This window comes from Plasmodium gonderi, assembly GCF_002157705.1.
Source record: "Plasmodium gonderi DNA, contig: Chr12, whole genome shotgun sequence".
In the NCBI taxonomy this organism is placed as follows: domain Eukaryota; phylum Apicomplexa; class Aconoidasida; order Haemosporida; family Plasmodiidae; genus Plasmodium; species Plasmodium gonderi.
In genome coordinates this window covers 554,805-568,237 of record NW_021628937.1, presented here as the reverse complement: position 1 = coordinate 568,237, position 13,433 = coordinate 554,805, and the positions used below count along the sequence as shown (strand labels likewise).

The window sequence follows — 13,433 nt, the reverse complement described above, 5'->3', positions numbered from 1 at the left end:
TTCACTTATTTAAGTAAATCCTTTAAAAAAAAAATAAACATAAAAAAAAAGAAGAATTTTTTTTTTTGATCTCTTCTCCCTCGAAATGGGTTTGATACACCTACAAAAATTTTTCGATCACTAGGAGATGAAGTACAATATTTATGTCACAAAAAAAGATGTAACTGGGATGGCCAAAAAAAGAAAATAAATAAATAAATAGATAAGATAAAAATAATAAAGGATTAATATCAAAAGAATAGGGGATATAAAATGAAAATATTGGTTGAACAAAAATTAAAACGCTACGTAAAAAAAAAAAAAAAAAAAAAAAATGATTGTGATAATGATAAGTAGGTTGTATAGGTGTAGGCCCCACTTTTTCTAAAAACAATCTCTTGATACCTTCCTCTTCCGCTGAGTTCCTCCGTTGTCCCCCACTTTTTTTTTTTTTTTTTTTATTTCATTTTAAGGTTTCCTTTTAATTTTTTCTGGCATAAATTCATTTAAAAAAGTTAAAAGAAACTAGTTCGATTCGATAGGTTGAAGTAGTTATTGTCACTTTTTTTTTTTTTTTTCGCATACATTTTTCACTTCACTTTTTTACATATATTAATGACAATTTTTTTTTTTTTTTTTTTTTGATTTCCCTTCATGTGTCTCCATCCATAATTTCATTTTGTGGGTACTTTTTTGTAGGAAGTTTAGAGGGAGCTTCTTTCTGTTGAGTTGTATATATGAACGATGGGGACATAATAAAAAAAAGAAAAGAAGCTCATTTTTAAGTTTTATATTTTTCTTGAGTTTTCATTTCTCATTCGTTAGCACTTTTACTTTTTGGCTGACCACCTTCGGAGAGCCTTTTTATAAATAGCGATCCCATAGGAGGGGCAGATATTTTATTGGAGTAGTTAGGAAGTTCATGCCAGCGCACTTACATATGATTGTGCATATGTATGTAAACGTATTGGATTAGAAGGACGTGTGCTATTATCATCACATACATACATATATGCATACATATATACATACATACATAAATACATACATACATACATAAATACATACATACATACATAAATACATACGTAAATACATACCCCGTGATCGGCTAGAAGAACATGGATAAAGGGCAAGTGATGAAGAAGGAAAAGTCAAGGGATGGGAAAAGCGAAAGGATGAATTTGAGAGAAATAGAAGAAGCAAAGAAAATAAGAAATTTAGAGAATGAATCAAAATTTAAAAAGTTTTGTGGAAGTACTGATTTTGTGCTAGATTTACCGAATATTGATGAAAGTGTAAAGTTTTTAAAGTATGATGTAGACAACGAAATTTTAAATTTTAATTATACAACAATGATATTGAATGAAAAAATAGAGCGATTAAATGATGCAGAGAGGAATATATATATACCCATGGATTTACCAATTTCATATTCCTTTAACATACAGAATAATGATGATATACATAATTGGATAAAGGAACAAAAAAAAAATGAAAATCAAAAGCATGAAAACATTGGAGGATCGCATAACCAAGTGAGTCTAACCGATAAGATGAAAGAAATTTCATCCCCCCTTCCAATTGTACACACGTTTGAAAAAGATGATTTTGAATTGTTAAATAGAGTATTTCCACAATATATTAAAAGTATCAAAAGTAATTTGTCAAAATGTGAGGAAAAGAAAAATAGAAATAATTTAGGAGAACATTCTGGCACGAACGAAAAAAATACTAATGACTATTCTAATAATTCTTCTGAGTTGAAATCGAAAAATGTAAAAAGGAAAATATCATATAATCATTATTTTCAACATCCATTAAAAAAACATGCAAAAGTAAAAAACATTTACCCAGTGTTGCCAAATATACCTTTGTGGAACAATACATATATACAAGGTATTATGGAAATAGGAAATTCTAATGATTATATGAAAGTACAAACATGTGATGATCACCAAGATGATTATAAGAAATTATTAAACAAAAGTTCAAATCCAAATGGACATAATAAAACAAACAAGGGAAGTAATAATAATAATGGTATCCTTGGGTTACTACATTTGGTAGAGAAAAATAGAGATAAACATTTATACGGATTGTACAAAAAGCATGACATTCACAATGATGAGTACTTGCTAAAAAAATTTGAACACACAGATAAAAGTATAGGGAGAATAGAAAATTCGGGTCCTATTACTACAGGCAATCTTAGTGAGCATGCAGATCGGACAAATCGAGATTCCATGGGAAATGAAGTTCATCAGAGAGCCCATGACAAGGTATCCGCAGGTGATGCAACTACTGCTGGTACAGATAGAACAGACGAGCAGAGAATGAAGAAATCGATGGATAGCAATCCTGTGAAAAAAGAAAGAAAAAAAATCAGTTTAAGTAAATTTCTCATAAAAAAATATATTTTAAAATTAAAAAAAAGAGAAAAGTTAAAAAATAAATTATCGAATGAATTAGAAATATCATCACATGCAACGAATAAACAAGGAGAAATTATAAAATCAAAAGATGAAAGAAGTGATTCAAAAGAATTACAGAATAGGTGTAAGCATGTAACCTTTAACAACACAGAAAAATGTGAATACATAGAAGAAGAGAAAAAAAAAGATACTAATGAACATGAAGAAAAAAGTGAAACTGTCCTACAAAAAAATATTCCTTCTTTTCAAAATAACCAACTTTATGATAATATGGAATGTTTCAAATATGTACGGGATTATAAAACCCCATCTTTTGCTATTAATGAAAATGATCCGCTTTCTTATGTCATAGGTTTTAACAAAAATAATTTGGCTTTTATATTCCCGATTGTATCAAGAAAAATTATTTTTTCCAAAACGGGACAGCAGAAAAGAAAAAATTACATATTATTAACAGAGGAATAGAAAAAACGGTTATTTGCTTATGCACAAAATGCAACGTGATGCTTGACACACATGAGGAATTGCGCGAGTTGATCCTTTTGTTTAATCGAGTTTTATTCCCCAGTTTTTTTTTTTTTTTTTTTTTGTTTTAGTGTATATGCATACATATACACTTTTTACATGTCCATTTTTTTGCCCATTTTGAGGGTCTCATTTTTTGTGCTCCCTTTTTTCCCATTTTGAATGCTCCCATTTTGTGCGTTTTACGTGTTGATATCAACACCACCCGTAGTTGTACTTGTACTTTTTTAAATATTCTGCACCCGTGGTATGAGATATTTTTACACGTGATTGTTGTGCTGTTTTTAAAATTGTGTTATAAAAAAAAAAAAAAAAAATAAAAAAAATTCAAATTGTCTATACATTTTTAAAGGTTCAGTTTTGGGGGATAAGATCAGAAATATTATCACAGAAAAAAAAAAAAAAAAAAAAAAAGAATACCATGCAGTTGGAAATTTCTGCACAGAGATGTAGGATCTCCAAATAAGTTAAAAGAAAAAATCATGCATGTGTTTCCACTCAAAATTGTATCTCTGTCGCAGAAGAGCTAAGCCTTTCCCCAAGACCATATCGATTTGGTATTTGTACAAGGGGTATTTTAAGATGAGTTCATCATATTGTTTTTTCAAGAATTCGATATGTTCATTCATATTTTCAATTCTGAAAGATGCGAAAATATAGGTGCCTGCTAAACCACTTGCTCGTGATGATTGTTCGAGAATTTCATTTACATGATCACGTAAATCTTCTAATATGAATAATATATCAAATAACTCATTTAGTTCTTTTTTTTTACGAATTATATCTTCATCCAGTTCAAATGGTTTTATTTTATCTTCAATGGAATTTAAAATTCCTTCCCAAATTGATACGTTCAAAACAAGGTTTACTGAATCATTCCAATTGCTTGTTAAAATGTGGTCATATAAATCATCTATTTCGTTCATTATTTTTTTTTTCTCATTTTTCGTGTCGTATAGGGAAGTGAAGTAGCTTCTTCTATCTATGTAATGTCGATTCTGAATTCCATCGTTCTTCATAAACTTTGTGTAAAAACATCTTCTTGACATATAGCTAAGTTTTTTCCAGACAGATTTCCCAGTGTTCACATGGAATGGATTAACAACAAGTACTACCCTCATGGTTTGGGTCTGAGTAATTTGTTCTTTTAGATTATTTTCCCTTTTTTTTGTTGTACCACATTAGCATAATATTCCGCTTATATATTCGTCGTGTGCAAATTCCTTGACGTTCTATAATTTGTTCAAGTAGTAATCTGCATGTATACTGGGATTGGGAAATGAAAAATTATTATTATCGGATTACACTGTTGAATGGTGCCAACAAGGGGTGGGGGGGTATTTTTTCCTTTTTTTCCTTTTTTTCCTTTTTTTCCTTTTTTTCCTTTTTTTCCTTTTTTTCCTTTTTTTCCTTTTTTTCCTTTTTTTCCTTTTTTTCCTTTTTTTCCTTTTTTTCCTTTTTCCCCTTTTTTGCCCTTTTTTTTGGGAGGGAATAATTAAGATGATACTCATATATAATGTAACATACCAGGAAGGCTGTTACAAAATGGAAAAAAAAAATAAAAATTAGGGACTAAACAAAATGTGTAATGCACGGTATATATAGCCAAGTTCTGAAATGTGGAAAGGGCTTAAGGTTTTTTTGCAGGAATATCCATGTGAAGAAAAAAAAAAGTTTCTAATTAAGTGAAGTAAAATAATAGTTCCTATTTAAGTGAAGTAAAATAATAGTTCCTAATTCGGTGAAATCAAATAATAGCTCATAATTCAATGGAGAGGGGAGGGGGGAAAAAAAAAAAAAAAAAAAAAAATTTAAAGCCTGAATAGCACTACAACACCTACATTTATGTTCCTTCTCCAACAAATGTGTCCTGTCGAATTATTTTACACCAAGTTTTCTTATTCCCCTCATTTTGGGTATGTATGAGACAAATTATACACTTTTTTTTTTTTTTTTTTTTCTTCTTCTTCTTCTTCTTCTTCTTCTTCTTTTTTTTTTTTTTTTTTTTTTTTTTTTTTTTTTTTTTTTTTTTTTTTTTTTTTTTTTTTTTTTTTTTTTTTTTTTTTTTTCATGTGACTCTTATTTTTTACATATTTTAAAGTGGCTGTATCGACGTATGACATGCCGAAAAATAAATCGCTTAAAAGGTACAACCACTTTGGGGTAGGGAAAGAATAAACTAAAATGACAAAAAAAAAAAAAAAAATGATAACACATTTGGCTGTGTATTATGTATATATATATATATATATATATATATGTATACACCTACATGTAATATGTTAATTTTATACTTTATTGCTATAAACGAAGTTTGGAGGGGAAAAAAATTCTGAGTTAAAATTATGCATACATTTGCTATAGTAAATTAAATAAAATATAGAGATTTAAAATAAAAAAAAAAAGAAAAAAGGTATATACACTTCTATAATTTTCAGAAATGAATGTTCTGTTTCCAGCTCGTGTGGGACTAGGCAAAGAAGGCGTTCGAAATGGAGAACTGCGTATTCGAATGTCCACATAGGGGTGAAAAATAAAAAAATTACTGTGTTGTGTTGTAGCTCTGGTAGAAGTGGTGTAGAAATGGTAGTGTCTGTCGAAGTGGTGTAGAAATGGTAGTGTCTGTCGAAGTGGTGTAGAAATGGTAGTGTCTGTCGAAGTGGTGTAGAAATGGTAGTGTCTGTCGAAGTGGTGTAGAAATGGCAGTGTCTGTCGAAGTGGTGTAGAAATGGCAGTGTCTGTCGAAGTGGTGTAGAAATGGCAGTGTCTGTCGAAGTGGTGTAGAAATGGCAGTGTCTGTCGAAGTGGTGTAGAAATGGTAGAGTTCGGGGAGAAGACGTTTTTAATGAAGAAGCAGATTAGATGAAGTTACGACGATGCTTACGTGACTGAGGGGCAAAAAATTCACAGCAAACAAAAACTGTGATGATTAATAAGTGGAAGTAAAAATCGCTCTTTTTTTTTTTTTTTTTTTTTTTTTTCTTTTTCTGGCATACAGCTATTCATATATATATGTGTGTATATATGTTTTTATGCATATATGTATGTACACACGTATGTATATACACATACACACGTGCGGATAAACGGGGGGGCACTGCCGAGGACCATGGAGAAACGTGCAGGAAAAGAGCCATTTCTTGTAAGGTAGTCTCCTGTGAGGGATGTCGAGAAATATATATTTTTAGATTATGTGAAATTATGGACATGTAATTCCACTGGATAAATCACTAATATACATGGTGACGATATCTCTGAACATATTCTTGCGCTTTTCCTCCACCCCCCCCCTCCCCCTCTCAAATATATAAGAGCACTATGACAACTAAGAATATAAATATTTTGGCCAAATATCCATAATAACCAGAAGCTATTTTAAAGGACGCATATGCAACTTTTTTTTCCTTTCGACAGATGCACGAAAAAGAAGTAGTTTTAGGTATACTTCCAACGAGAGCAAAAATTTTAACTGTATTTCCTGCATTGATATCTTCAAAATATTCAACATTTCCAATATTTAATTGTGCATCTAGATAAACAATTTTGGATGGTACTAAGTCAGGTGATTCTTGTTCATATACTTGAAAAAAACATTCTGGGGAGATTTCACCTGGACAGCTTAATCCAATTAAGTGATTATAAGCAGTATCAGTTAATTCTACATTACATGTAATTTGTGCATTATCGTCTAATGCATCTATGTCAATATGATTAGTAAAATCATATGTAGTTACATCAGAAGAAAAATTACATCCATGAACAACCTTTTTATTATACACAGGTGATAATGTAAGTGTGTAAATAGTGTCATCAACATTACATGAACATTCAGCCGTTACATCTTCCGATTTTACATATGATGGTGCTTTAAATATGGCGAAATTTTTATGGTATACAATTTTGTTACTTTTGTATAAAGATGAAGAGTCTTTTGGTTTCTTGAAACATTTATCATCTATTTTTTCACAAGCCAAAACAACTAACTCTCCCTCATTTAATACCATGGAGAATTTATTTAACGTAAAAGAAGTTTTATTTATCATGTTAGGTATATAAGGATATGTTTCTTTTGTTAAATTGATGGATGTAATGTTATAAGGATATTTCAATACATTTATTTGTACCAGTGCAACCCTTCCTTCTATATTGGAGACAACCTTCTCTGTATTATCACAAATGCAAAAGAATTCAACATTTTTAGTATTAAATGGAGATATTGTTATAATTTTTTCTGTAAAATCTGCATTTGTATCATCTTCTTTTACTTCATACTCAACTAACCCCAGGTTATCTATATTCACTTCCGTTTTTTTTTCATAATTTGTATACACAGTTTCGAAACATTTTTCTGGTAATAATTTAAATTTAGACCCAGATACTTTTTTTGGAATTGTTAATTTTATTTTGTCATAAATAAAATAAGAATTTATACTACACACTAAGGATCTTTTTTCTGCTAAATCCGGTTCTAGACTATGAACCCCTTTGCTTGAAAAGTTACATTTGAATCCAAAAAATCCAGACACATCTTTGTTCATTTCTTCTGGACGTCCATACTTCACTTCTCCGTTAATTATTTTTACATGTGTTATTATGTTTGAAAGGGAAATAAATAAAAGGATGTTTGCAAAATGTCGCTTCAACATGGTTATTCGTGTCACGAATGCTATGGGTGGAAATTGAATTGAAGCAACACACAACTGTATTAATGTGTGCAATACTATATGGAAAGAATTTTTAGAAGCGTGTGTATTAGTATAAGAGTGAGAACTCTCTGATTTTATAATTTATGAAGGAATAGTGCGAGGAAAAGTTTTTTATATATACGTGGTTATGTTGTTGAGTATTTTTACAATTGTATGTGTTGGGACAGTTATAGCATAACGTACGTCTATTTGTACATATGCTAGTCATAAATTCCTATGTATACATATTTTGAAGAAATGAAAATAAAATGCATATGTGCATGACTGTAATACGCAATTTGTAAAAACCAGGTATGCGTGAGATTTCGAAAAAAAAAAAGAAAAAAAAAAAGACGTGTCTGTGAATTTTCACATATATGTGATGTGGATTATGAACAGGTATATGCATTCAATTGTATCTGCTTATATATACACAATTATATGCTTAATTACAAAAAATTTACATCTGCTTGTTTATTCACAGTTTAGTAATTTCTTTACTCTTAAGGCATATTCATTTTTTAAAATATTCTCATGATTTGACATATTTGGAGGGGGGGGGGGGAAGTTGATGCTACATGTGCCCACGTTAACCAGGTTCTGTCTTTTTAGTTCAGCATTTATTATTTTATTTATATATATATATATAATACGTGATTTCTAGCTTTACTGTGCATATAGTATTTAGGGGAATATTCTTTTTTTTTTTTTTTTTTTTCATTTTGCAATTTTTCAATATTGCTCATACTGCTTGTTCGTACGTACAATTGCTCATCATATTAAAAGTGCATCCTTAGTTTTTTTTTTTTTTTTTTTTTTTTTTAAAAAAGCTGGATCTACAGTGTCATAAAATGAGAGGAATCGAATTTCCTTGCTCCTTTGTGTGTGCATGTGTATGAACATTCCTTCTATTCCGTGCATTATTATTGCTACATATGGCAATACTATTTTGATTATAAAAATATACAATATGATAAATGTATTTTTCAATTTTGCACAAATTCATGTTACTTTGATTTTCTTTTCTATTGACGTATAGGCTTATATAGAAAAGATATAAAATTACAATTCAGAAATTTCAAAATGAATAAAATTTATGTTGAGACCTGAATAGACAGTGTAACAAGTATTCATATGCTAAATAGTAAAAAAAAAAAAAAAAAAATTAGTTTATAGATTGAATGAAAAAAAAACTTTTTTTTTTTTTTTTTTTTAATTAACTCTCTTTGATGCTTAGACAAATAAATGTCACTTAAATTAGAAGGTTAAAACATTGCGAAACTCATCGGGCGTGAAAATGTATACAGGAATTAAACCTGAGAGGGACACATAGTTTCTATCGAAAACGATAGAGCTTAGTTTTAAGATAAATATTCCTATGAGGGATGTTTTCAAAATTTTTTTTTTTTTTTTTTTTTAATTAGCAGTTTTTCCCTATGGTAGAGGTGTATTATATATATATATATATGCTTGCGTTACCCCCACATGGGTGTTGGTATTCCTTTAATATGTAGAAAAAAAAAAAAAAAAAAAAAAAAAAGTTTTATGGCATTGAAACCGTTCATGTGTAATCATAGGGAAAAATCAATTTAATGTTATACATGTACCACTGCAGATACATATTTACAAGTATGTTTGCTCATTTAATGGTTGTAATTTATTCAATCCGGATAATTCAAGAGAGAAAAACCATTTCTCTAATCATTACTTGTCTTGCGTGTATGTGGTATTTTTGGCATAAACACGACTTGACGTACGCACTACATGGTATATGCACGACTTGATGTTGACATACACATGTGCAATTTCGTGAGTCCGATGTGTTAAAGTGTTAACAAATGTAAAGCAAAGCGACAGCAAACAACATCAAAGCGAGGCTGAGGAAGGAGGACCGAGCAGGAGAATCAATTTGTAGCTCCATTATACCAGTTTTTCCATTATTCTCACAAACACATCTAACAACGGTAAAGTTGCGTGGACTTGTTGGCAATCCAACTACATAAGATCCCTCTTGTACATTGCTATAGAATTCTACATCAACTGTTTCCAATATGTCCATTAACAAGTAGGGGTGAAATGATTTCTGATTTTTAGTATTTTTTTCATATAGAACATGTCTAAAACAGTATGTAGGTGTTAATTTATATGGGCATTTAATACCCGCAGCTAAACTTTTTTTTCTGGATCCGATGTGTACTGAACATATATTATTATCAGATGCATGCTCATTTAATACGAACCCGTTTTTATATATACCCTCTCCTTTAGGTTTGGTAAAATCACATCCGTCTATACTTTCTGTTTTATTATATTTCATAATTATTTTAATAGTGGGTTTGGCACTTTCTTCAATATTTAAAACAAATTGGGAAGTGTTGAAAAATACTGTAGGAAATCTAAAAAAAAATTTCTTCTCCGTTAAAACACCATATCTGATGTTATATGTTTCATCATCTTCGAATTTTACTTTTTGTGTATCTCTAATTTCAAAGTGAACTGTTTCATTTTCCTTTACCTGAACTATTTTATCATTTCCATTTTGCACTATATCTAACGGTTCTAATTCACTAGATTCTAGAAAACTGAATCCTCTTGGATTCTTGTTTTTTTTGTTCAATACAATTTTTACTATTCCTGATTTTCCTTCTAATTTTTCAGATCCATGTTCTTTTTTCGTTTTACTATTATCACATCTGCAATAAATAGTTTTATTCTGTTTATAATAACGTGGAATTAATAATATTTTTAAAGCAAAATCTTTGTATGATTTATTGATGGATAATAAGGTATCAAAATCTAATAGTTCCATATCTTTTTCCTTTTCTTCTGAATCGTAGGGTGAATACAGATGTTTAGAAAAACAGTTCGCTGGGACAACTTCTAAGTTTGTGTAATCTCCTTCCTTTTTATTTGGACATATCATTGCTACATAATCTAGATTGTTCAAGTTATCAGCAGTGCACCAAACATTTTCATTTTGTTCAGTTGATTCATTTACTACAGGTTTGATACTACTGTGAGGATTTAAAGCAAAATCACATAAATGTTCAGTGGGAAGTAGAATATAATTTATGCACTGTTTAAGTACGAACCCACAGATGGTCGTCGCTAGGACTAGAGCTTTCATTTTGGGGGGGTGAGGTCCTCCTTAACAGTGATATATATGTGTGTATGTATATGTATATAAGTGTGTATATGAAATTTTTGAAAAAATTTTCTACGTAAGTATATGTCGATATGCCTACGAGTTTTATAAGCCTTTAAATATTCCTATTCTTAGAATTAACACTTGTTTTCAATTTTATTTATTTTACTTGCATATGTTAAAAAATTTTTTTTTTTTTTTTCACCTGTCCTACTTTTTTAATTTTTGTATGTTCTACATAGCTCAAAATTGCGATACATACATGAATAATTACATGTATATGTATTTTTTTCGACATATTCAGAATGTGTATAACTCCATTTTCGAATCAGGCTGTGTATATATAAATATGTGCGTATGTATATTTTTATATTTTTTTTTGTGTGTGTGTGTGGGGGCCTTTTTTTTTCTTCTCGATATCATTGAAAATGTTGGACAAATGGATTCCCCTTTTGATGGTGTACCTCAAGTGCAACATGTGCTGCTTGGGCGCTTTCCGGGGAAGAGCTTTTTTCTTTCCAGCACAGTTTTGAGTAAATCGTGGGAAGGACACACTCTACATGTACATACATGCATGTATATATGCGTGCATATGCATATGTACATGTATGTGTATAAGTATGTGCATATATATGCGTGGGCACACGTGTACATATTCAAACAGTTTCGCGAAATATACACTTTGTAGAATGTGAAGATCCTTTTTTAATACTCTGGAATGTTTGTGATTGATGGATTTTTTTTTTTTTTTTTCACTTGCACACGAACTCAAATGAAAGGTTTTTCAGAACTGAGTAAATCATATTCATAACCAATAAATTTATCCATTTTTTAGAACGTTCATAAAGATTAAAATGTGTAATTTTTGAGGGGTTGAGACTGGATATTTCCTTAGATCACTTCAAATAAGTTGAAGTTTTTTTTTTTTTTTTTTTTTCTCTTTTTTGGTGTCTGGGTGACACTTCATTTTTTCTTTATAGGAGAATATATCCATATTTTAGAGAATAGTATGGGATTGGGTTCTTTGTGGATAGGGTTGATACCATGAGTGTGCAAAGATTTCCATTAGTAATTGAAAGTTTTATTAAATGGGAAAACCTTGATGGTGGATGGAGTAGGTTTTACAAGGAAATGGTGAGGCCGAATGTGTTCCTTTGACATACGCTATACATATGAACCTATATATATATATATATATATATATATATATATATACATGTATATGTACATATATATACGTAAAGTACATTCATGCATACACACATTTTCCTAAATGATCACGAATTTTTCTGTTTTTCCCCAAACTATTGAATTAATCGCACGATTTCTTATATGTCTATGTCTCACTATTTGATCAAGTATCATATGTGTGCCTGTTTATATATCCGTGGGAACCCTTTTTTTTTTTTTTTTTCTTTCAGTTGTGAAGTGTACAACATTTTACCATTCTAATTTTACCTTTGATCAAAAGGGAGTAAATGGACATATATAAAAAAAAAAAAAAAAAAAAAAAAGTACACCCTCTGACTTATACGTGACGAATTATGATTTTTGCATAGCTTCCTTTTTTTTTTTTTTTTATATATGTCTATTTCTTCCTACTTTTAAAATATAACGTTTTTTTAACCCTTCATCATACTACATTTTTCTGTTGAAAATGTGGTTACTTTTATGTCATTCATTGGTAATGTGATGAACAATAATTTTATTCATTTTTTCTTTTTTTTTTTCTCTCCTATTTTATTTTTTTATAATAACTTTTAAGGGGTGAAGAAGGTTAAATTTCTTCCACACATTTGTATATATTTCCACATGTATTTATAGCATATATACCTCTTCAGATTCCCATTGTGTCATGCAAACTTTGTGTGTGATACGTGCATAACAATGTCTCTGATGAAATCATCAGGTGTGACGATATTCAACTCAGTAGGAATATCACATAACTGTGAATTAAAATAAGGCAAATTAAAAAAATGCACAATGTAGTAACGTGAGGCGGGAAGAGGGGGTGCAAGGAAATGAAAAAAAATGGTTTGACAAAATAGTGAGGAAGTGTGGGAAAATAGCGTGAAGGTGCGATCCAATAAATGAAGACGTATGCACGAAGCAGCAATGATTGATAATTGATATATATATAAAGAGAAAATGAATAGTCCATTTATTTATAACTGACGAAATGTGCACATAATATTATAAATAAACAGTAAACTACGAGACATTTTGCGTGTCACATTATATTTCTCCTTTTTGAAAGTTTGTGCAAAAAAAAAAAAAACCCAAAAAAAAAAAAAAAATTCGTGAACAAACATTAAGGTGTGAATATACGCATAACAAGCATGTGTGTTTTACGACTTGTATGCGTGAAAGAAAAGTGACCTTGAAAAGGTAAAAAAAAAAAAAAAAAAAAAAAAGTTTATTCAGAATTTGTGACATGTTTTTATATATAATTCGAGCAATGCGAGACATAAACTTGTGTTGCCACACGTGTGCTTATGGAGATAAATCATTCACTTGGCTATATCAGAATTTTTAGTGGGAGGGGAAATATATAAGGTAGTAGTAGTAGTAGTAGTTGTTAGAATTGTGGACACGTGGTAAGCAGCGTGAGAGGAAAAAGAAGGAACAAGTATCGATTCTGCTAAGAAAAGCTCAAGAAGGGAG

The 13,433-nt window shown here is 30.0% G+C and overlaps 4 protein-coding genes across 4 annotated transcripts; 1 reads left to right on the top strand and 3 right to left on the bottom strand.

Moving 5' to 3' along the window:
* Window positions 1–1,100: 1,100 nt before the first annotated feature.
* On the top strand, window positions 1,101–2,879 carry PGO_121020 (hypothetical protein, conserved; the record flags this gene model as incomplete). Its single annotated transcript, XM_028688898.1, has 1 exon — window positions 1,101–2,879. The coding sequence occupies one exon, from the start codon at window positions 1,101–1,103 to the stop codon at window positions 2,877–2,879; it is 1,779 nt and encodes a 592-aa protein (XP_028544699.1).
* Window positions 2,880–3,406: 527 nt separating this feature from the next.
* PGO_121010 (hypothetical protein, conserved) lies at window positions 3,407–4,060 on the bottom strand (the record flags this gene model as incomplete). The annotated part of the gene is made up of 1 exon (XM_028688897.1): window positions 3,407–4,060. One exon carries the CDS (start codon window positions 4,058–4,060, stop codon window positions 3,407–3,409), a length of 654 nt encoding a protein of 217 aa, XP_028544698.1.
* A 2,178-nt stretch (window positions 4,061–6,238) lies between these two features.
* Window positions 6,239–7,585, bottom strand: PGO_121000 (6-cysteine protein; the record flags this gene model as incomplete). The annotated part of the gene is made up of 1 exon (XM_028688896.1): window positions 6,239–7,585. One exon carries the CDS (start codon window positions 7,583–7,585, stop codon window positions 6,239–6,241), a length of 1,347 nt encoding a protein of 448 aa, XP_028544697.1.
* A 1,870-nt stretch (window positions 7,586–9,455) lies between these two features.
* On the bottom strand, window positions 9,456–10,751 carry PGO_120990 (6-cysteine protein; the record flags this gene model as incomplete). Its single annotated transcript, XM_028688895.1, has 1 exon — window positions 9,456–10,751. One exon carries the CDS (start codon window positions 10,749–10,751, stop codon window positions 9,456–9,458), a length of 1,296 nt encoding a protein of 431 aa, XP_028544696.1.
* Window positions 10,752–13,433: the final 2,682 nt, after the last annotated feature.